The 26,190-nt window shown below is 33.4% G+C and overlaps 1 protein-coding gene across 1 annotated transcript; it reads right to left on the minus strand.

Moving 5' to 3' along the window:
* Window positions 1-1,515: 1,515 nt before the first annotated feature.
* LOC111393672 (40S ribosomal protein S15-like) lies at window positions 1,516-9,451 on the minus strand. Its single transcript, XM_023019328.1, has 5 exons — window positions 9,304-9,451; window positions 9,079-9,224; window positions 2,937-2,994; window positions 2,218-2,287; window positions 1,516-1,896 (listed from the first exon to the last, which is right to left on the minus strand). Exons 1-5 carry the CDS (start codon window positions 9,304-9,306, stop codon window positions 1,718-1,720), a joined length of 456 nt encoding a protein of 151 aa, XP_022875096.1. The 5' UTR covers window positions 9,307-9,451; the 3' UTR covers window positions 1,516-1,717.
* Between the last annotated feature and the right edge of the window lie 16,739 nt (window positions 9,452-26,190).

A 26,190-nucleotide genomic window follows, 5' to 3' on the forward strand; every position in this document is an offset into this window, starting at 1 on the left:
ACATTAACTTGTTACAGGATTGTCACATTCCTCTCCGATGCAATCTCTCAACTCCAAATCCACTGCCACTTAATGTTGGCCTCCATATCCTAGACGATTGAATTCCAAGGCATGAACATATGGAGCCATATGAAACATGATTAACGTAGCATTATCTGTGATAGCAATTGCAATTGTTCTTTCTTCCGCCTTGGACAACTTATGTTCGCAAACATACTGATGCCTAGGATACGATATTGTGTTGTGATGGAGCTTGACTTGAGAGCTATTGTAATGAGATCATGTGGGAAGCAACTAACCAACCCATTTCTCTTGCTTATGAATATTCACATTTAGTGTCATTCAAAGTAGTATAGTTATCGTATTGAGCTCTAAAGAACATGTAATTCACAATTAGATATACATTAAATACAAACATTAGAAGCCTATTAATCTCCACACTTTTGAATCCCGTTTCACTTTCTGGCCTAATATTGAAACAAAAATATTTTTTGCACAACCCGTTCATACCCGCGAAGGCAAGGGATGATAATTCTTATGGAGAACTGTCTCATGCGAGCTCATTGTTAAGGATGGCCACAACATCACAGTTTTTTGCCTCCCCGTGGACTCCCCGTCCCATCTCTTTCCTCCCAATATCAACTTATTTTGGTAACAACCAGATAAAAGCTTCTGAATTGCTGTTTCAAGAATTAGATGTCAATTGGAATCTGGAAACAACTGAAAATTTCTTGCACCAAACAAGGATGCTACCTATCAATGCCAGGTGGATGCCCAGGGATTCCAGACATTCCCACATGACATTCTGAAAGGGGGGAACATTCAGTCAAAAGCAGGTACTAAGCCAACAAAATTCAATCCATGGAGACATTCCAATTGATTGATGAGTACTGCCGACAGAAAAAAAAAAAAGCATGAAAGTAAATTTGCTGATATGATGATGAGCTTTAATGAAGATAAGATTGGGGAACAACTGCTATGGGCAACGAAAAATTTGTCCAGGGAGGAGATGGACTTGTTTGGTGGTGATATGGAGATGTTTGAATGATCTAATTTGCAAAATGTTCAAAGGAATCAACATTAACCCAGGGAAGTCATTACATTGGGCTGCTGCTGGTGTTTGTTATTGAATATCAGAATGCTCATAGAAGGGTGGAGGGGATAGACAGTAGGCAGAGGGCTAAAGGTGGTATTGGTTCAAGGTCGCAGTCCACAAGGGCCACAGATTCTACAGAGTTGGAATCTTATGTAGAGACGAGGAAGGCAAATGGTCACTCGTGCTGCAAAACCCAATCCCTTGGTTGTTAAATGCATGGAGATATGGGAAGGCTTGAAATTTGCATTAAATCGTGTCGGCATAAAAATAGGTCAAGGTACAACAGAATCTTTTTACGTCAAAATGCTGGTTCAGTACCATTGGTAGTAGACTAACTTGGAGGTCTAGAAACTAGTTGCACATTGATGTCAAAATATCACAACCAAATAAGCTAGGATACATGAGCTCGATTAACCAGATATCAAGGACAGAAATATGCAATTCAAAAACAATTTATAAATATCATTAAACAAAATGCTAAAACAATCTATCCAACAGCTTCATATAAAGGCGGGTTCGACTGTTTATACCTTAATTGAAAATAATAAATACCATGAAAGAAACAAAACATAGGACATTCTCAGAAACAGTATGCTGTGTTGCTGAGCCGAAAGAGAATTCTCACTTGAGAGGAATGAACCTTGAAGAGTGAGTAGCACCAATACCAGGTCTACCGTGCTTAACAGGCTTGTATGAGATTGAGAACTCGGCAAGATAGTGGCTGATCATTTCAGGCTTGATTTCAACTGTATTGAAGGTCTTGCCATTGTAAACTCCTATGACACTTCCTATCATCTCAGGGACAATGATCATATTTCGCAGGTGAGTTTTGACAATCTCAGGCTTCTCACCTGGTGGGGCCTCACGTTTCTGAATTAAAGAATCATATGAAACATTCAGGAAACATGGTTTATTATTCAGTAATGAAAAACATTAAAAGTTGACACAATATCGACTACTAGAAACTTGACTGGCTATAACGAGAAAAAAAAAAAGTGATTCTGAAAAGTATTGCACTCCACAGAGGCAGGTGTAATCTAACTGTGCAGAATGCTTAAGCTAATGAAACTGAGTTGAAAACTTGCCATTGTAAACTCCTATGACACTTCCTATCATCTCAGGGACAATGATCATATTTCGCAGGTGAGTTTTGACAATCTCAGGCTTCTCACCTGGTGGGGCCTCACGTTTCTGAATTAAAGAATCATATGAAACATTCAGGAAACATGGTTTATTATTCAGTAATGAAAAACATTAAAAGTTGACACAATATCGACTACTAGAAACTTGACTGGCTATAACGAGAAAAAAAAAAAGTGATTCTGAAAAGTATTGCACTCCACAGAGGCAGGTGTAATCTAACTGTGCAGAATGCTTAAGCTAATGAAACTGAGTTGAAAACAATTACATGAATACCCAGGATTCACACTCAGCTTATATAAGTTGGCACTTGTATGGATCTCAAAATTAAAAAACAAACCACCCCTATTGTTCATCAACTAGCAATCATTCCTAATGTGTTCTTTATATTTCTCCATCACCAAGATATTAAAACAGTAATGTTTTATAAACCTGACTGTAGATGTTTTAAGTATGAAGATCATTTTTAAAAAAATGGAAATGCCAGGGATAGATGTTCCCCAAATAGGAGTATCTTCCTTGAAATGTATGGCATGAAAAGCAAGTGAGATGAATATGCTTCAATCCTTTACTTTAGTTTCCCATTTCTACCTAGTAAAAAGAGTGCCAAAACAACAAGGCACACGCAAACAAAGACAAAAAGAGATTGGTTGAAAGGCAAGCAGCAATAACTCCAAATTTCAGATTTTGGATAAATTACCGCTTTGCGCAGCTTCTTGATCAAAGCCATGGGCTTCCTCTTCAAACCCCTCTGAAACCTGCAAATTTATATTGCATATCAAACTAAGAACAAACCTAAATCAATATGGATAAGCTCATCATAAAGCATCAAAATAACTCAATTGCTTTCTTCAACTAAATAATTATATTCTTCATGCAACACAGACCACAAACAAACATGATTTGACTAAACTATTAGATCAAGCACTAATAATGTGGAAGAATGAATTCTGATTTTATTTCTTACTTACTAGAAAAAAATATACAATGGAGTATAAATAGAATGCATATACGGCGTACAAAGGAAGCCAGCTGGCTACCAACTAACTGTCGACTACCTAACAAACGAACAGATAAGCTAACAGATTTACTAACAAATCTAATACTCCCCCTTAAAATGTACTGTAAATGTTTTTTACAGACATCTTGTATAATAAGGGAAAAAGATTTGAAGCATGAAGAGGCTTGGTGAGAACATTGGCTAGTAGGTTGTATGATCGAACTAAAAGAAGTTCAACCATTCCCGCCGCAATTTTTTCACATATGAAGTGGCAATCTATTTCAATGTATTTAGTTCGCTCATGGAAGATGGGATTGGTTGCAATTTGAATGGCCACCTGGTTATCACAGAAAAGGATAGCAGGAGAATGCCAGTAATCAAAAAATCTTTTAATAATTGGTTGATCCACAAAATTTCACTGATGATGGCAGCAAGTGCACGATATTCTGCTCAGCTGAGGATCGTGAAACTGTGGATTGTCTCTTTGCTTTCCAAGATATGAGTGATTCTCCAATGAAGATACAAAAAACAGTGGTGGACTTTCGTGTGTCAACACAAGAACCCCAATCTGCATCTGAAAAGGCCTGCAATTTTACTGGTGAAGGGGAGCTGCTGGATAGAATAAACCTTGACCAGGATTGTTCTTCAAGTAGCTAAGAAGATGACGTACAGCCTCGAGATGTGGCAACTGAGGTTAAGAAAGGAATTGACTCAACTTGTGGACAGCATATGTGATATCAAGCCGGACAAAGTTAAATAAATTAGCCTTCCAATCAAACATCTCTAAAGTGTTGCGTCTGGTAGAAGATCTCCATCATGTAAACTGAGATAAGCCTTTGGATCCATGGGCGAACAAACAGGTTAGCAGTCCAGCTAGCCAGCATCTTCAAGTAACTGCAGTGTATAGTGCCTTTGAGATAGTACCAAACCTGATTTGGATCGAGCTTTTTCAATGCCTAAAAAATACTTCAAACAACCTAAGTCCTTGAGCTTGAACTGAGAATGTAAGAAGATTTTTAATTCGTCAATTGCTTGAATATCAGGACTGGTGATGAGAATGTCATCAACATAGACCAACAATGACACATATTTGTTTCCAGATCCTTTGGTAAATAATGAATAGTCAGCCTTCGATTGGATAAAACTAAATTGGATGAGTGCTTGTGAAAATTTTGAATTCCATTGCCTTGATGCTTGCTTGAGCCCATATATAGACTTATGTAGTTTACATACTAATTTCTCCCCCTGTTGGCAAGGTTTTGGACTTGATAACCAAGTGGAAGATCCATGAATACTTCCACAAATAAGTCACCATTCAAGAAGGCGTTATTAACATCGAGTTGAACTAGATGCCAATTGTAGGATGCTGGATGAGCAACCAAAACTTTAACCGTTACCATCTTTGCCACCGGAGAAAATGTGTCAAAATAATCAAGACCCTCTTGTTGTGTATATAGCCTTTTGCAACGAGGCGTGCCTTATGTCTTGATGTACTTGATTTTGTATATCCACCTGCGTCCAATAGAGCGTTTACCTCACGGCAAAGGGACAATGGACCATGTGTGATTGAGCTCCTCAGCATCTAACTCAAGTTTCACAGCTTCACACCATTGGAGATACTTGAAAGCTTGATGGTAGATTGAGGTTCAACCTGGGCTGAGATATTCAATGTCAAATATCTCTGACTTTGAGACAACTTATCATATGACACAAAGTGACTGACGTAAGTAGATGACAGATAAAGGGTACAAGGATTTTGAGACATCATGTTACAATGAAAATCTTTAAGATATTTTGGAGGTTCAATGACACGTGACTTCCTGATAACAACAACCAAGGTGGGAAATGTGTTAGTGAGGAGATAAAGTGTTTTCTTGGGCAAGAGTATGATTTTCAATGAATGGAGCAGGATTAGACATATGTTGAACTGACTCAATGTTACTATCATGATAAGTGGACATATAAGGGAATGGCAATACCAACTCAGGAAAGGGATCAGTGATATGGTTGGCTTTAGCGATTGTCTTGAATCGAAATATTTCTTTATGAAAAACATCTCGGGACAAGAAAATTTGCTTTGTAATCACGTCCTACAACTTATAACCCTTGACTCCCAATGGATATCCCAGGAAGAAACATAATCTTGCACGTGTTTGGAACTTATTTATATGGGCAGTTAAGGTGGAAGCAAAAGCCAAACATCCATACACTCTTACTGTAGAGTATTCTGCAGGTTTGTTGTACAAGATTAAATAAGGTGTCTTGTGCTTCAACAGAGGAGATGAAGTCCTGTTAATCAGGAAAGTGGCTGTTAACACACATTTGGGCCAGAATTTTATAGGAATCCATGACTGGAAAAATAATGCTCTTGCTACCTTTAAGAGGGGCTGATGTTTTCGTTCCACCATCGAGTTATGCTTTTCAACACAACTGTATTGATGAAGTATTCCCTTTTCAGCAAAGAAATCATCGAATGTTAATTCGGGAGCATTGTCTTATCTGACTACCTTTATTGTAGCATTGAAATGTGTTGAAATCATATTGCAGAACCTTGAAATTACACTTGTTGCATCTGACTTGTGTTTCAACAGAAAAATCCATGTAAATCTTGAACAATCCTCTACTAAAGTCCAGAAGAATCTATGTCCCGTATGTGATGCAATATGATAAGGTCCCCAAATGTCACAATGCACAAGATCAAACGGATTACTTGACCAATGATTGTATGAATCAAAGGATAGTCTTCTTTGTTTAGGGAGAAGACAAATATAACAAGGAATGTTTTTATACAACTTTGTAGCATCACATAACAATTGTTTCTTCAAACTACCCAAACGTTTAAAAGAAAGATGGCCAAGTCTATTATGCCATATGTGAACTGAAATATTGTTTACAAATGCATTTGAAACATAATTCAGCCCTTCCAGTCATTCTCTTGGTTTTGGCTTCCTAGATGATGAAATGATCATGAGAAAAACTAATAGTGAATTGTGATCCAAGTGTTAATTCACTAACAGACAGCAAATTGAACTTGAATTGGGGCACAAATAGTACATCATGTAGAGTAATATGTTGGCTCAACTTGACATTACCACATAGCCTTACCGGAATGCGTGCTGTTTGGCAAAGTAACAATAGAATTATCAATGATTCTCATTGACATGAAGGCAGCAGCAATTGAACACACATGATTTGTTGCACCTGAGTCTACTATCCATATATCTTTGGATGAAAAAGTAGGATCTACTGTCACAGAAGAGCATATACCTGCAACATATGAAGTGGTGTTATTGTCCTGTTGATCCATACCAATTATGCTTAAACTTGATGCCAAATGGGTGGATAACATGGACATCAACTGTTGATACTCATTAGAGTTCAAATTCTGAAGAAAGTTCCCAAAACCAAGCTTATCATCATTCTGGGAATTGATTGGCATAGAAATTTGATTAGCACAATTATAACCAACTGTGTTTTGTAAATTGTCCTTTGTTCTTGTTCTATAACCTGGCAGATACCCATGTATCTTGTAACATTTGTTAATTGAATGACCGTGAACGTTACAATGAGTACAGTAAGCTCTCTCCTTTTTTATGTTTCCAATACTTCCAGATCTTTAGTTGAGCTATAGGATCCATGATTGTTTACTGCCTCCTTGTTATCAATTTTGAGTGCAACGGCCATAGCTCCACTTGAATCATTTCCCACAGCACTCTGTGTACTTTTCTTTGATTTTCTTCCTAAGATATCAAGGCAAACACCTTGTTAATTTGAGGCAATGGGTCCATAAGTAATATCTGCCCTCTAACTTGAGAAAACGAGTCATTTAAACCCATGAGAAATGACATTATGTACTCCATTTGATGATGGTTATCTAACTCCTTCACCCCTCCAAAGGTGCATTTTCCACAATTACAACTAGGACGATAGTTGCTTAGTTCCTGCCAGATTGTTTTGAGCTTAGTGAAGTAGATGCTAACATTATTTTGGTCCTGCACTAAATTCTTCATCTCTCTTCTCAATTGAAAAATCCTTGGTCCATTTTTCTGCTAAAATCTATCCTTCAAATCATTCCATATTTCAAAGGCAAATGTAGCATATATCACACTGCCAGAGATTTCCTTTGAGATAGAATTCAAAATCCAGGAAATGACTATGTTGTTAATTCGACTCCATAAGCTGGTCAATTCAGAATTAGTACCTTCTGGTTTGGATATAATTCCATCAATGAATCGAAGCTTATTTTTGACCGATAATGCAATTATCATTGCATGGTTCCAGGAGGCGTAGTTAGAGATACCAAGACCAATCCTGGACTATCTGAGTGGTGGAGGAAATAGGGACTTGAAGATCCATCAATGGCGGACTTATTCACTGATAAGCTTGAATCGGATTGATTTGCAGATTGTATTGATTCCATATAAGGACCGAATCAAAAATCAGAAATAATTTGATGGGAAGAAGAAAAGTATGGGATGGATTTGCTCTGATACCATATTAGATCGAGCACTGATAATGTGGAAGAATGAATTGTGATTTCATTTCTTACTTACTAGAAAAATGATATACAATGGTGATATAAATAGAAGAGTAAATTTAACGATTGCTCATCCGACTTTGATGTATATTACTACTTGCTCACTGAACAACAAAACATAAATAGTTGCTCACCAATCTATCCAATTACTTACCCGTTGCTCACCCATTTGATCTACGTCTACTAAATTAACAAAATGTGCCACGTGGCAAATTTGAAATGAAATCAGGTGATGGTGTGGCACGTGAAATGGCAACAACAATCATCTTCTTCTTTTCTCTATTCTCAGTTTCGAATTTTGGACCATGGAGTTCCTCCATGAATATGACAGCAAACTCAGATTAAAAATTCCAATCAATGCCATTACTGGAGAGGAGAGCCATATTCCAATTTCGTTTTTAGTCTTGCATTAATTTACTTCAATTTTGAACCCGTCAAATTTACTCTTATGGATTTCTATTTCCCTTCTCCTGGGCCTATCAAGTTTAATCCATTTTCAGCCTGAAATTCTCGTTGAAATAAGTTAGAAAATCAATTGGAAACCAACAAAAATACTTCAAAGATCTCCAGAAGATGCTGTAGAATTTGATTGATCTTTGGGGAAATCAATGAATGTTGCTGATTCACCTATGAATTTGGAGAAAGTAAGGAGAATTATAATGGGCCTTCTGTAAATTTGGAGAAAGATGGGGAAGGGAGTGGAGTGTGGTGGATGAGGAGGTATTGGAGAAGTTAATGGTGAAGCATCCGGTAGGGAAATTGGGCCGATGGGAAGGTGGCACATTGGTTGGTCGTTCTGGTAGAGAATTTACAGGAGGTGGAGGCGGGGATTCCAACTGAGTTTTTCGATAAAGGCGATAAATTGGCCCGATTTCGTTTCTAGTATTTGAGCCACGTGGGATTTTGGTCTGCCATGTGGCACATTCTGTTAGTTTAATAGAAGGAGATGAGATAGATGAGCAATGAGTAAGTAATTGAATAGATGAGTGAGCAACGAGTTATATTTTATTGTTGGGTGAGCAAGTAGTAATATAGACCAAAGTTGGATGAGCATTAATTAAATTTACTCATAAATAGAATGTATATACGGTGTACAAAGGAAGCCAGCTGGCTACCAACTATCAACTACCTAACAAACTAACAGATAAGCTAACAGATTTACTAACAAATTTATATACAAATCTAATACAAACCTTAAGTCTGAAAAGGCATGTTTAAGTAAATATAAATCAACAGTTGCAGATTGCAAGGATTAAATTATCCTCGATTACAGACACAATGCATATAACATGGGGAAAAAAATACCTTCGGCGGGCGCGGGCATGGAAGAGCTTGACGAGCTCATCCGTTGACATATCAAGAAGGGCATCGAGATCCACACCCCTGAAGCTGAACTTCTTAAACGTCCTCTTCTTTGGCTGCCCTGTCGTAACATCGTTCTCTACATCCGCCTGCACATATATACACACAGTCAGCCAATATCAAGAAATTAAACACAAACATTTCTGTGAGGTTTAGAGAGGGAGATACCATGATTGTTGTTTGGAGACTAGTTGCTGAAGTGTTACGAGAACTTTGTGGACACAGCTAGGTTTTTGAGCAGAATGTCTGAATGGGCAGTGCAAAGCAAAATTTGTACAGTTGCAAGATACGACATTAGGGTTTATAGTGCATAATGGGCCGGACCTAATCTTGGATGGGCCTTAGAGGGAACGGGGCATTAAATGAGGAAATGGTGGCAATGGCTGCCCACCCGGCCACTTTTTCATAAGGGCGTTTGACCAAATTTTTTGTGTTAAAAAAAAAATGTAAACAAAATTTAAAAATACCCTCATTTGGAAAGAAGTGAAGAGGGAAATAGAGAGAAAAAAAGAGGAGGAAAAAAAAAGAAAAAACTAGTCCAGATCCCGCCGCCTACGGATGATCCGGACCTGATCCACTTCGACCTATGTGAAAGTTTGAATGTTTAGGATTTAAATATGAGTTAAATTCAATTTTTTATGGTTAAAATGGAAGAAAAGATCGAATCTGAGGTTAAAATGTTGAAAAAAGTGAAAAAAAATGAGACGGACCATGATATGATCTGCAACGGACCATCCGACCATTTGGCTGGGTTCGGACTTGACAATGGATCTATATTTTTATTTTTATTTTCTAAATTTATTTTAATTTTTATGTTAAAAAATGTAATTAAATATGAAATAAATAATATATATATTAAGATAATGAACGAAATATTTAAAGATAAATTAAATAGAATTTTAATTTTTTTTCCATTTTTACTTAAATATATTTTTAGTAATTAAATATACGAAATAAATAATAAATGCATATTTAGTAATTAAATATATGAAATAAATAATATACATTTTAAGACAATTAAAATAATTAATTATGGAAACAATTAATATAATTAAATAAAGAAATAGTTAAATGAAAATTTGAATTAAATATTATTATTTTTATTCAAATAAATAATCGAAATAGAGTAATTAAATATGAAATAAATAATATACATAATTAACGAAATATTTAAAGAATAAATTAAATTGAATAATAATTTTTTTACTTAACCAATTAAGATAATTAATTAAAGAAATAGTAAAATAAAAAATTGAATTAAATATTATTATTTTTATTCAAATAAATAATCGGAATAGAGTAATTAAATATGAAATAAATAATATACATAATTAACGAATATTTAAAGAATAAATTAAATTGAATAATAATTTTTTTTACTTAACCAATTAAGATAATTAATTAAAGAAATAGTAAAATGAAAAATTGAATTAAATATTATTATTTTTATTCAAATAAATAATCGGAATAGAGTAATTAAATATGAAATAAATAATATACATAATTAACGAAATATTTAAAGAATAAATTAAATTGAATAATAATTTTTTTACTTAACCAATTAAGATAATTAATTAAAGAAATAGTAAAATGAAAAATTGAATTAAATATTACTATTTTTATTCAAATAAATAATCGAAATAGAGTAATTAAATATGAAACAAATAATATAAATAATTAACAAAATATTTAAAGTATAAATCAAATTGAATAATAATTTTTTTACTTAACCAATTAAGATAATTAATAAAGAAATAGTAAAATGAAAAATCGAATTAAACATTATTTTTTTATTCAAATAAATAATTGAAATAGAATAATTAAATATGAAATAAATAATATATATTCAGATAATTAACGAAATATAATTTTTAAAGAAATATTAAATAATCAAATATGTGAGAATTTTTTTGTTTAACTATTTTAATATGTGATTAGATGAATATATTTATTCCTTTATTAATATGAAATCTGATTGGTTAAATTTGAAGATATGATATTTTATTTATAATCTCTTGTATATGATTTTAACATGTATTATTTTTGTAAGATGGAATATCATATGGACAACGATCTGAGAGCTCATTTGGGAAAAGTTACGATGTATTGTAACTTTTCCAACTATGCGACAGCGATTGAGGGACTGGATGAGGAGCACATCGACATACTCCATTGATCGTTTTTATGGTCCTTCTATCCGTTGAAGGACGTGCAGTTCTCCGAACAGATTATTGGTTCCTTATTACTCTGGCTACTTAAACCAGTCGATGGCAATCAGCTTTATTTTGCTATGGGGAACTGGAAGGTATCGAGATTCTCGATCCTTAAATTTGTCCTCATTACAGGCTTGAGATGTGCTAGAGAAGAGAAGCGAGAGCCCGTATTATACAAAATAAAAGGTTATTGGATTTATATTTTGCAGGTAAAGGGTCGGTTACACCACCACAATTAGAGGACGCATTTAGGAGATGCGATCACATGTTAGACAAGCTGAAGTTAGGATTGGTGTATATACTAGAGAGTATATTGAGGTGTCAACATCGTAGGACGTCGATTGACCTTTTTTCATTGGATGTTGTTAATGATATTGATGCTTTCAACAGCTTTCCATGGAGTAGGAGATGTTACACCGATACTCTCCACGTATTCAGGAAGTTACATACTATGCCGAAATCGGAGAGGGGCGAACTCAAATATGATGTATATGGCTTTTGCATGGCTTTGCAGGTAAATATTCAGTTTCAGTTTAACGTAATGCGCGTTAAACTTTTTTATTAAATGTATAAGTAAATTAATTTTTTTTGTAATTGTTGCAGCTGTAGACATATGAGGCTATCTCTACTTTGGGTAGCAAATGTGCAATCAGAAGGGAGACCAGCTACCTACGAATGCTTCATTAGTGAGCACGTGAGAAGCCATCGGCTAAAGATTTGATAGCTATCATCGACGATTCTCAGGTGAGTATTATATATTTTCAATTTATATTATACGTACATTAACTCGGCTCGATACATGCTCGTTAACACGTTGAAATATGATATGTCAGCTCGAAGTTAATGCTGAGTTGGTTGTTTCGATGGAAGAGGAGGATCAAATATATGTAAGTGAATTACATGTTCGACTTACTGAAAATGATCCAATGTTTGAGTCCGTTCTGGACAGAAATAGGGTACGTTTATTTAAGATCATTATTTATTTTGACTTATAATATTCATGTGTGGATTATTAATATTAATTGTCTTCCCTGTGTAGAAGCGTCATCCAGTAGAATGACGAGCACTTCCACGTAGGAGATCTCATTCGCCTCCACCGATGAGATCACCTCTACCGCCATTATCGCATTCTCCGAAGAGATCTCCGTCTCCCACACCCACCCACCTCCCACATGCATCGCCTACACCCAGTCAGACCCGTCATTCAAATGATTTCTTTGCACGCATGACTGGTATTATTAGAGAGGAGTTGAGAACGATGCAAATACGACAGAGGTAGTAGCACTACGAGAGGAGATAGGGGGTGCTACGACGGGATTTTACGACAGAGGTAGTAGCACTACGAGATGAGATTGGAGTGCTACGACGAGATATGGAGACCTTCATACTAAGGTTGCAGCACTTCGAGGCGATGTAGCAGGCTTTCGAGGTTCTGACAGTAGACATGACAGAGGGAGTGTCGGGGAGATTGGTGTTCCTCGAGATTGGTGGGCAACGATCGCAAGAATTGATGAATTTTTTGATTCGGTGCCAAAGGCCGGGAGGGAAGGGTGGAGATCGGGCCGGAGGAGGCCAGGATGGCCGAGGTGGAGGTGCTGGAAAAATGTGATAGTGTCCAATGTTCGACCCCCATATCTGATAGATATTTCCATGCACTTTCTGATTTATGTTCTATTTGACCCATGAACTTCGTAAACTTTTCAAAGCTGTAGGCTTCTGCAACTCTCCTAAACAATGCAACGATGTCACTGCCCCGGTACCTAGTCTTTAGGTTGCCCTGAATGTAGTACGTGCAATAACCATGATGTGCTTCCGGAAAAACTTCGGCTATATCATTTATTATTGACTGCCCCCGGTCAGTCACAAATGCAATATTCTCGATGTCCCCAATTACTTCTCTCAGCTTCGTGAAGAACGAACACATTGCTAAATCGGTCTCTCCATCGACAATGCCAAATGCAAGTGGGTAAATTTGGATATTGGCATCTTGACATATAGCAATAATCAACTTCTCTTCATATCTAGCTTTTAGGGCTGTACCATCAACTAGAATTAGAGGTCACATCGCATTTCGAAAACCTCTAATGTACTGTCCACGAGCCATAACGATTCTGCCCATCGGTTTCAATAAAAAAACGTCGAGTTAGAATTAGTTTTCACCATGTTGTGGCAATACCTGGCCAATTTAGCATAACTCTCCTCTGTCAAACCCATTAAATCTTCCAATGCACATTCTTTAACCTTCCAGGCCTTCTGGTAACTCATAACCACCCCATACTCCCGACGGATGTTGTTGATGATATATGTAGGTCTGTAAATCGTCCGGGGATCCTAAAACTTGTGCATTATCTGTCGACCAATAAACCATGATCGAGTTTGCCTGTGATCATTTTGACGAATACCCACTTCACAAATATGTTCACGCGCATACTTGCGAACTACAAAGAACTTATTTGTGTCCATCTTTGTCACTCTCAAATGCCAACTGCAATTGTTGTCCACACAAATAATTGTGTATGTAGACTTGTTTTATTTTTTTACCTTAAACTCAAAATTATGTTTCATTGCACTTCGGTGCACAGCTTCTTGCAAATCTCTTTTCGTGTCAAACAATTGATTGACATATAAATTTTCATCATTAGGAACGCGAACAATTAGAATACCGTGTACTCGACCCAGCATGTAAACTTCCACCGGACTCATGTCTCTATCTGGATAAAGCAATCAAATCCTAATTTGTAAATGACCTTTCATCCTCGTTTCTTGAACTTCCTCGTAAATCTTTTGTGTAACGGTGACATCATGGAGAGTAGCAATTGTCCCGAGAATAACCACATCATCCTCACGAGCAATCTTAACAGTATCCCAAAAATCATTCTCATTACGATCCTCTCCATCGAAAACTTCGTGTTCACCCTCGAGACATTTTTCTTCAACAAAATTACGCAAATAGAAGTCGTCTTTCAATATTGGTTCAATTGAATTAGATGCTTTATTTGCACTTTAGAAGTAAATATCAAGGGAGAAATCTCAATTCCATATCGTACTGAGAGAAATCGACGTTAAGCATGTTTTGTATTTCATTGTACATTTTCGTAAATGATGTATTTTTTGTTATCGAAATAGCAGCAACCCCTTTTCCTTCACTCGTCCATTTTCATTCCCATTGACCATTTTCTTTCCTTCGAAATTCACTGAAATAACAGATTGGAACACATGCTTTTGCCATATCTGCATTAAGAATTAAAAATTATCAGCGACATCATAGTAATCATCAATTAATTATATTAATTGTCTTAAAACGTATATTATTTATTTCTTATTTAATTACTCTATTTCGATTATTTATTTGAAACGAATATTTAATTACTAAACATATATTTAAGTAAAAAAGAAAAAAAATAAAATTCCATTTAATTTATCTTTAAATATTTCGTTAATTATCTTAATATTTATATATTATTTATTTCATATTTAATTACATTTTTTAACATAAAAATTAAAATAAATTTAGAAAATAAAAATAATAATAAAAAATTCGACCCATTGCCGGTCCAGAGCCAAATGGTCGGGGTCCAGACCATATGATCCGTAACGGACCATAATGGCGTCTTCGTCCGTTGCAGACTGTTCGGAGTTCCGGTGTTAGATCGGTGCCGACCTGAATTTCGGTTCTAATATTATTTTCTCTACAATTTAAAAAAAATATACGACTTCAATAAAAACAAAATTAAATACTAAGAAAAGATACTTACCGGATTAAAGTGTTGAAATTTAACGAAATATTTTTGTTGAGGTTGATAACTAATAAGTTTATGAAATTTTGATGTTGAAGTGGATGAAAAATAAAAGAGTTTTTATCGTGTTAGAGTAAACTGATGAAAGGAGTGACTTCATTTTCAAATCTCAATTGAGAGGTGTTTGGATTTTAATTTGTAACTTAAGGATATTTTTGTCTTTTTAATATATTTCTATTTTTGTAATTGTATAACTTATTTAAGGGTATTTTTTTCTTTTAAACAATAATAGGCATTTGTGGTGAATGTTGAATTTTTTTGGTTAAAGTGAAAAATTGATTGTTTGACATAGCCAAACTTAAAAGTACCCCATTAAATAGGGAAAGAGGAAATTAGATCCAATACCTTCTAAGCTAATTGAAGTTTTTAAATAAGTAATTAGTACGTCCTAAATTGTTAACTAAAAACTACACCTATTTCAATAACCCCATAGAAACCCTCTCCTCAACGCAATGATTTCATCTCAAAAGACAATTTGGTACAGGATTCCAAGCCCTTGATTGAAGAAATTTCTCTAGAATCTCTATTGGAGGACTCGAGTTCTTTGAATCTCTCATCCTCTGAACTTGTGTCTTCCAAAACTACATCTTATGCATTTATAGAGCTAGTGCAGTATAAAATGAGGAATTGCTGAAGAATCACCACCACAATTACTCTTACTTCCTACTCTCAGAATAACAAGCAAGCACTCTCACACACCTCCCAAATCAAGAATAATCAGGCACCATCCAAGCCAGTTATGCAAAAATGGCGAAGTCCGTCTTGCTCACCAACTGTTTAACTCAATTCCTTGTCCAACAAATTGATTTCGAAACAAAATCATCATTGACTACATTTGCAACAACTTTCCCACGAAATCGCATTCACTCCTCACTCCCAATATTTGCTATGCTGACACTTGTTCACACTCTTAAATCCTGTGTAGAAGCAGAGCAAGTTTTAGTTAAGATCTTGTTACTTTCAAGGATCCATATCCACAAGTTGGTAAGCAGGTCAAAATACTTGCTAGAGAAATGAATGTCGTTCTTTCATCTCAAAAATTGTTGCTATACATTACTATTAGGAGTGGGCGAGGCCCGATTCGATCCGATTCCAAAGGAAACCGAATCGAACCGAATACTAATGAGAATTTTAGAAGTGGAACCATTGGTTCCATAGCTCATTATGGAACCGAATCCAATCGGTTCCGGTTCGTCCGGTTCTTTATATTAAAAATGTCAAAATAAATTGTTCACTAATAAAAAATTTAAAAATGCTACCAACGTGATAATTTTAATAAAATATAGAAGAATTGAATATATTATTCAAAGATTAAAAGAAAACTAAGTATTCAAATTTAAAAACAATATCCAAATAATATAAGTTACTATCATCAAACAATCACCAACTTATATAAACTGCATAGTACTCTAATGATTAAACAAACTTCCATCAAAATCAAAATCCTACATTGAATTGGACACCATTTAAAATTTTATTGAAACTTCTAGTTGTGTTGGTTATAATTTGTAGAAATTTAGATGAAAAGTTTCGATCGAATCAACAACTATGTAATCAAAGTGAAAACAAAATAAAAATTTCGCATCTTAGAAATGAAATTACATAACGTACATAAATTTATTTAGGTATAGATTTACCCAATATTCTAATTTGGTTTGAAAATCAATTAATCAAAGAATTATAAGAAGAGATAATGAAAGAATCAAAGAGAAGGAAAGTGCTGGAGTATAAATTGAAGAAGGAACCCTATTATTTTTTATAAAGTGATTAGAGATTGAGTCATATATTTTACCAAAAAAGAAAAAACTAAAAAAATCCTATAAGAACCATCTAGTTCCCGGCAATTCCCATATTAGAACTGAGAACTAGACCAGAACTGGTTGATTCTTAATTATTTGTTCCAAAATCAAATCGTTTTTTAGAAGATTCAGAATCGAATCGATCGGTTCTAAATGTTTCCGGTCTGGTTCCACCGGTTCTGGGAAAAAAATGTCCACTCCTAACTACTATTACTGATTCTATGTTATCATGTTTGTCTTTCATGTATCTTGCGCTTCTTAGTTCTTTTGTTATGGCCACGATATTTGTAAAGATCCAAAATTTCTCAAGATTTGAATAGTTACCAAAATTTTCATTTAAATTTTAATCAACGTGGCATTCAATAATATATATAATTATGAAATGGTAATTTACTCAAAATTTGTAGAAAATAATTTATATATTAATTACTAAAAGAAAATAAAGAATATTTCCTACACCATATCTTAAACGTATACATTTGGAAAGATCACATAGAATTAATCTAAAAGTTATGAATTAGAGGCAAAATCATTTTATACGTGTATAATAATTACCATCTGACTCTCTATATATTCACGTATACACATGTAGTAATATTGTTGAAACTCTTATAGATTGTTATGTTGCTTTTGCAGGAGATGAAATTAGTTCTATCCTGAAAATTGATTGATGAAAGTCTTTAGCACATGTGAAGGTTGCAAATTCGTTTTAAGGAAAAATTGTAAAGTCGGTGGACTCGAAATAACATTCTAATTCTATTGATCATCTTGTTATATTGTGCAAGATATAATATAGTAATTGTCAATGTATTATTTTCAAATTATTCGAAGGAGAAACTTATATTCCTGAAATCTTGAAATGAATTTTGATTTTATATTGGTTTATTTTGTTTCTACTCTTTTTCACTATTTATCTTCTGATTGTGTTCCAAAAATGGCAACTTCCAGTACTACACTCCCTAATACAGTCGGAGATAAACCAAATAAATTTAATGGGTAAGATTTTAAAAGTTGGCAACAGAAAATGCTTTTTTACCTAACAATATTAAGTTAAGCAAAATTTCTCAAAAAAGATGTACCTTTATACACCGAGAAAGAAATCGTTATTAAGAAATTGGCTACTATTGGTGCATGGAAACATTCAGATTCTCTATGCAGAAATTAATTACTCAGTAGACTGGATAATACATCATATAATGTGTAATGCAATGCAAAGTCAGCAAAAGAATTGTGGGAATCCTTGGACACCAAATACAAAATCGAAGATGTCGGCACGAAAAAAATTCATTAAGGGTCTCTTTTGGATTACAAAATGGCTAACGACAAGACTGTCATATCTCAAGTTCAAGAATTTCAAATCATACTCAGTAATATCCATGTCAACAGAATGAAACTAAGCAAATCATTTTAGGTTGCTACACTAATTGAAAATTTTCCACCTTCATGGAAAGACTTCAAGAATTATTTAAAGCACAAACAAAAGGAAATGAAACTTGGAGACATCATTGTTCGATTGAGAATAGAAGAAGAAAAATGCAAATCTGAAATGAGGAGAGGTGCATCTCTTTTGATGGAATCAAATGCCAACATTGTGGAAGATGGTTTCAAGACTAGCAAAAAGAAGAAGCACAATGGCAAAGGCCAAACTGGTTTTTCGAAGACAACAAAAAATTGAAAGGCAATTGTTACAATCGTGGCATGGCAAGACATCGATCCAAGGACTATCGGAAGCCAAAGAATGTTAAGGGACAAAATCATCTAGCCAATGTAATAGAACATGACAACTTTTCTGATAAGGTGCAAGACATAAAATCTTTTTGTGGTCATTTCTAAATGCAACTGATAAGTGCAATTTGCGCACTTATTTAGACCGCATTATTAAACTTTTAAGTCATCAAATTATTAATTTCTATTTAACTTAGGTTAATTTTCTCTGTGTTTCAGTGTTTGGCCAGTTTTGAAGCATTTGGAAAAGGATGAAGGATTAATTGGCTATTTGATGCAAAGTTTGGAGATGAAATTCCGCATTTTGAAATTTGAAGACTTGGAGAAATAATACCTTATTTGGGCCTTGAACCAATTGATTAAATAGAAGGAATTAATGTTGACTTGGATTTATTTTATGATAAAAAGTTGTGGGCTTTGCATGTTGGGCTTGCTATTGGATTAATATTCAATCAAATTGATGGGACTTTATTTTGTGGACTTTTGGTGGGCTAGAAATTAAATAAAAGGGCTGCCTTTTTTGAATTTATAGGGGGGGAGACATCACATGAAGGAGGGCAGCCAACGAAGGAGAGAAGGAGGTGAGAATTGAAATTGGTTTTTGGGGCCAAAAAAGGACTGCCTTGTGGAAATATATACATAGATAATTGGGCAACAATTGGTCAAAAAAATTGGGAAGTAATATAGGGTTGAATTGGGATATTTTCTTGGAGAATATTACACGCCAACTATGGGAGAGAAGAAGGTAGAGAGCTGATGGGAAAGAAGACATAACACACGGCTGTAATTTTCAATTCAAATTGGAGAAAATCATAGGAGAGGAGGCTACCTGAGACTACATAAACATAAATAAACGTGCATATCGGCAAAATAAAGGGCAGAAAAACCTACAGCAAAGTGGAGGAATTGAAAAGGAATTGGGCGGCTGCCAAGAGGAGGAAAGGTGCTGCTGTAATTACAAAACGGGGTTGGAATTTGGAGGAAAATATTGAGGTTTGTGCTGAATTTATATACATACACCCAACAAACATAAAAAGGCATACTGGCAGCCAAAAATTGGGAAGAATTATACACGTAGAAAGCTGAAAATTGGAAGAAAAATGCAGCTTTAATTGGGGAATTAATCACGCTCAGTCGATTCTCGGTGATGTCTTTCTACTTTTATTTGTTTAATCCCAACATGATGCTAGGCCAAATCTTTTCATCTATTGGAAGGATGACAAAATTGTTTAATTCTTAGTTTTAATTCTAGACTTGGTATTTTTATCTTAATTCTTGTATTGTGATTCCATTGACATGTATAGTTATATTGTTTTAATGTTTGCGTACCATTAGGGCAATAAGTTGTTTATTCGTAGTGTTGGAAAACTCACAGTAGGTAGAACACTGTTGACAGAACACACGGACAATAAATGTTAGGAATAATATTTGTGGCGTGTGCGATCTTATGTGACAATCCTAAATATCAATGCATGTTTATCATATGAATTTGGACTAGGAATAGGATTGTCTCGTGGTAATCATAGATTTATTATATCTTGGGAAAGAATAATAAATAAAAGTGAAATTATCGATTGTCATAATTGCATGAATTAAGATAATTATTACTGGTTGAGAATTAGAACTAAGTATTGATCAGTGGTGTCAGAAATCCAATACGCTCACACATTTGATTTTTAAACCAACCTTCATTATTTTCACAAGTTTTAGTTATAAAAATTAGTTAGCTATTCATTCAATCATCTTTTGGTTACAAACACGAATTTAAATATATCAAATATACAAAAATTGATCATTATTCCCTGTGGGACGATAACTCTCTCGTCACGATTATTACTTGTATACCGAACCCGTACGTTTGCGAAAATTTGACGAACATCAACTTACTTGGAAACACTAAGGAATGGTGGGTAGATATTGGAGCTGCTAGTCACAAATGATGAGCAATTCTACATGGAAAATTCTTCACCTTCCAAAGTTGAAGGACATAAAAAGATAGTGTTGAAAATGACAAGTGGAGAGAAGCTTACTTTGGTGTTCTTGTTCAATATTCGTAAGAATTTGGTATTTGATTCTCTTTTAAGCAAGGATAGGTTTAAGTTAGTATTTGTTTCGAACAAATTTGTATTTACAAAGAACGATATGCTTGTAGGAAATGGCTACCTAAATAAGGGACTTTAAGTTGAATGTAATAACCATTGTACATCCTACTATAAATAAAATTAGATCTTTTTCTTACTTGCTTAAGTCGTTTGATATTTGGCATGAATGATTAGAACATGTAAATTATATTACTTTGCTAGACTAATCAAATTATATTTATTACCAAACTACAATTTGGATCCTAATCCCAAATATGTTTAGAAACGAAAATGGCTCATTTATCCTTTTGTTCTATCAAAAGAATTACTGAAACCTTAGATTTAATTCACATCGATATTTGTGATTTAAAGTTTTTTTAAATTAGATGAGGTGATAGGTACTTTATCATTTTCATCGATGATTCACCTCGATATTGCCATGTCTATTTACTTAAAAGCAAAGACAAAGCAATTGAAGTGTCTAAACACCATAAGTTAGTTATTGAAAATCAACTTAGCAAAAAGCTTAAGGCAATAAGAAGTGATAGAGGCAGTGAACATGATTTTTTGTTTGAACAATTTTGTTTGAAATATAGAACTATTCATCAAATTATCACGCCTTGTTCTCCTCAATCTAATGACATTGCTGAATGCAAAAATCGAACATTGAAGAAGGTGATAAATGTTATGTTAATAAGTTCTAAATTACTGCAAAACTTGTAAGAGACCTTATGAATTATGAAAATGTTACAAGCCTAACTATAAATATTTAAAGATATGGGAATGGTTGGCTAAGGTAGCCGTTTCTAAACTTAAAAAGGTTAAGATATGACCTAAAATCATTGATTGTGTATTCATTGATTATGCTTACCATAATAGTGCGTACATATTTATTGTACATAAATCTGAAATACCTGATATGCATGTTAATACAATTATTGAATTGATGGATGTTACATTTAAAAAAAAAATTCCTTATCACATGCAAAGTGAATCAAATTCCCAAAAAAGATTTCATGAAAATGAAGAGGCTGTAGATTAAGAATCTATAAATGAACAATCTAGATGCAGTAAAATAGCTAGGATGTCAATCTCCTTTAGGCTTAATTTTTTAACATATTTGTTAGAAAACGAACCTTAAAGTTATAAAGAGGCTATGTCATCAATCGAACCTCATATGGGAAAGAAGTTGTTGATAGTGAAATTGAATACATACTACAAAATCATACATAGCAATTAGTAGACCTTCCTCCCAACAATAAACAATTGGGGTGTAAATGGATTTTCAAAAAGAAAATGAAAACAGATGGATCAATTGACAAATGTAAAGCTAAGGTTATCGCAAAATGCTACGAATAAAAAGAATGTCTTGATTATTTCGATACCTATTCTTCTGTGACAAGAATTATTTTTATACGTATGCTTATTGCGATAGTAGCATTGAATGATTTGGATATACATCAAATGGATATTAAAAAGGCTTTCTTGAAATGGTGAACTAGATGAAGACATTTATATGGAGCAACCTAAAGGGTTTAAGGCCTCGGGCCAAGAAAAGAAAGTGTCTCGGCTTGTTAAATCACTTTGTGGATTAAAAGCATGCTCCTAAGAAATGACATGAAAAATTTGACATTGTTAAAATGTCAAATGGTTTCAAAATTAACTTGTGTGAAAAATGTGTTCATGTCAAGAACACTTGAAAATGGATATATCATGGAATGTTTATACGATGACATGTTGATTATGGGTAATAGTGACGTTATAATTCAAACTGCTAAAATGATGTTAACAAGTAAATTTGAAAAAAAAAGGGGATTTAGGTGTTGCCGATGTTATATTAGGAATTAAAATTTCTAGAACATCCGGTGATCACATATTATCTCAATCACACTCATCGAAAATATTCTTCATAAATTCAAGGAATATGATATTAGTCATATGAAAACATCCATTGATGCTACTATGCATCTTGTTTTCAACACTAGTGACAATAAGTCTCAATTGGAATACTCTCATATTATTGGCAGTTTAATGTATGTTCATAAATTGCACTCGACCTAATATTGCTTATTTAATTAGTAGGCTAAGTTGATATATGAGTATTCGAGTACTGAGCACTGGAAGGCAATTGTTAGAGTTTTATGGTATTCAAAACATACCAAAAACTTTAGATTGTACTATTCGAGGTATCCAGTGGTACTTGAAGAATATTGTGATGTAAATAGGATATCAGATACTAAAGATTCAAAGTCGACAAGTGGATATGTCTTTATACTTGGAGGTGGTGCAGTGTCATAGAAATCTTCAAAACAAACACGTATAACTAGAATAATTACACTATTTTTATTGCAAATGTTCTCTACTTTGAATCTCATTCTTCTTCTCTTTCTTTCATTTTTATATTATTCTCAAAGTGAACACACTTCATTGAGTTCGTTGGAACTCTTACAACTTGTTGAACTGCTTTCGTAGGAGATAAAATTCGTTCTATAATGGAAAACGGTTGCTGAACACTTTTAGCACTATGAGGGCACCAAATTCATTTTAAGAAAATATTGTGAAATCGATGACCTCAAAGTAACATTTTGATCTCGTCGATCATTTCGTTACACTGTGCAAATTAAAATATCGTAATTCTTTTTAATATATTATTTTCAAATTACTCGAAGGAGAAACTAATACTTCAGAAACAACATGAACATGTTTCTAAGTATTATTACCTTGACTTATTTTTTGTTGGACCATTACTCAGCAAAGAAGGATTATCAAACAGTGGCCATCCTTACCCACTAATGATACATTATGTATAGAGCTTATTCCATGATATGCAGGTATTGTAACACTCCGAATTTTAAATTTTAATTTCGTGTAGGCTAAATTTAATGTTGGTAATTTAGCAAATAAAATAATCCATGTCCAACATTATCGTCACACTAAAGTCCAAACGTTGAAGTGATAAACACGTCTCACTTATTTGCATAAATGGTTTCTTTTGCATACATATATTTTTTTGAAATTATCATAAGTTATTTAGGTCAAATATTTAAGTATTTCGAAAGTTGATAAAAATATATCGATATTATACTCATTTTATAGCTCGTGTCAAATAACATAAATTAGCTCAAGAAGAAATAAATTTGGACTAGCTATAAATTGAGTTATCTTGATAGAAAGAAAATTATTCTAATCCTAAATAATGATAGATATAAATTAAATAGTAAAATATTAAATGGTAAAATGAAGGAGGGACGTAGAAATCAGCCACTTTTAATTAATATTAATTTGATTCTTTCAACTCCCATCGATGAATAGTAATTTACACACTCACCATGATTGATTGAAGTAAAGAATAGGCTATTGAATTTTCCTAACGTGTGTGATGGTTGGTATTCATAATTAATGTCAAGTGAATAAATATATTAAAACACATATTAGAAAGGGATATTGTTTTATTCACAAGCCATTTTTAGATTTTTTTTATTTGTTTTTTAAGTAGTAAATTAAGGTAAGAAATGTGCAAGTAATTAATTCTTATTTCTTGATATTTTTATAGATTTTGGCATGAAATACGTTAAGGCATTCGAGTCGATTTTAATGTTAAATCCTACAGGATATAGGAATTTTTATGAAATTCCTTGAGATATTGGATGTCGCGATCAATTTGCTCTAAATCTAAAAAATGTGGGTATGCCATGTCATGTTATATTTATATCATGTTAATAAGAATATGCACATTTTTCTTATTGGGTATTTTTTTAAAAAAAAATACTCACTCTTACTAAATCTTCAGATTAGAATGGGTCATGTAGACACGTGGAAGATTGATCAAGTGATGCTCAAGGGGTCGTCAAATAAAATTTCTAGAAATAATAATTTACAAAGAAATATCATTTGAAGAACACATTTATGTTTTTATGTTATTGGATTATTTGCCAATTTCTATTTCAAGAATAATTTTATTTTATGTTTAATTTCGTGCATGTTATTTTAGTAGATTTGATAATTGAGTTATTTAACACGTTCAGTTGGCAATTTAGTTCGTAGTATTTTAAGCTAGATATTCTTCAAATTTTTATTTTGACTTGTTGAATTTACCTTATTGATTGAATACCAAAATTTATACATTAGTGTTAAATTCTGCTTAAACTATAAAAGAAAGATTTCGGTAACACTTCAAATCTTTTAAAAAGAAATAAAAACAAAAAATAAAAAATAAATGTGCAGTGGATTTGAGGCGTTACAGGTAAAGTATATAAGAAAGAAGAGAAATCCAATTGTTCAATAAAATTAAAACAAAAGTGCTTTAATTTCTAACTTGACATGAGTTCATGAGTTCTGCAACACTCATTGGCCGATACAAGTTGAGACTGGGCTGGGCTCAATCCATTAATTTTTTTATGTATAAAAAAGGGAAAAAATGCAAAAATACAATGCTTTAAGTAAGGGTGAATGCGATTCGATTTAAGCAGTTTGTGTCATATTTTCAATTCAAATCATTTCATGCAATTTGAAATTTTTTCAAACCAAACATTTAATTTTTTTTATCCAAACCATAATTTGCGATTTTGTTTGATTTTAATTTACTGTTTATTTATCGACATTAAATTAATATATTTAAAACAAGTTAACATATAAGTTTAAATGATAACTAAAAATGTTGAATGTTGAATTACATTCATATTTCCTATAAAATCCATAGATAAATTATTTTCAAAGTTGTTTGTTAAAGATGTTAATAGAACGAATATATCTTTCTTCTTGTTTATTTACCTTTTCTTGTTTGCCTTACATATTGTTAGATAGTGGTTGGTAAAGGCAGAGTCACATTCTATTGTGCTAGTTTGGTTAAACTCCTTTCTTCTTGGTAGTGAAATAAAAAAAAAAAAAAAAAAGGACTAAACATGATATGTTTTGATGTACAAAATTTGATGGAGTCCATGCTTATAGGAAATTAACGAATTTTATTCTCTAACTCTTTTAAGAATGTAGAAAGTAGTAATACTGGTTAAGGAAATTTAACATTTTTACACAATAAATATACTCCGTCCTTAGTTCTTTCTAAACCACAAACAAGTTTATTAATCACCTAGACACACAAACGGTCATTGTTCTATCCAAACCACAACTCACAAATGTATAATAAGTTCAAAAACAATAAATAAATAAATAAAAGAACAATGGAGAAAAAGAGATTTGAATGAGAATTCGAGACTTACTAAAAGAGAAAGAGGAATCTTAGATAGAATTAGTAGACTAACAAGCAGAAGGAAATTGGCAGTTTGGGATCAGGAATCGAATTTTGTTCAGCAATGGTAGGCAAGTGTCAAATGTTTGAGAAAATGAGAGTTTATGTTAGGGCTTCTGAAGCTTGCGGCGTGATTTGTTGCCGTAGTTTTGCTAAATTATGATTTGGATTGTCCAAAATGTTGGCTTTTTTTTT

Source organism: Olea europaea, chromosome 4 (genome assembly GCF_002742605.1).
Source record: "Olea europaea var. sylvestris chromosome 4, O_europaea_v1, whole genome shotgun sequence".
Lineage (NCBI taxonomy): Eukaryota > Viridiplantae > Streptophyta > Magnoliopsida > Lamiales > Oleaceae > Olea > Olea europaea.

What these genes read in the sequence shown, in the direction of transcription:
- LOC111393672 (XM_023019328.1), bottom strand. An exon ending in TCAAGAAGCTGCGCAAAGCG is followed by an intron (nt 2,288 to 2,936) that starts GTAATTTATCCA and finishes TCTTTAATTCAG; the next exon opens with AAACGTGAGGCCCCACCAGG. An exon ending in GCGAAATATGATCATTGTCC is followed by an intron (nt 1,897 to 2,217) that starts CTGAGATGATAG and finishes TGATCATTGTCC; the next exon opens with CTGAGATGATAGGAAGTGTC.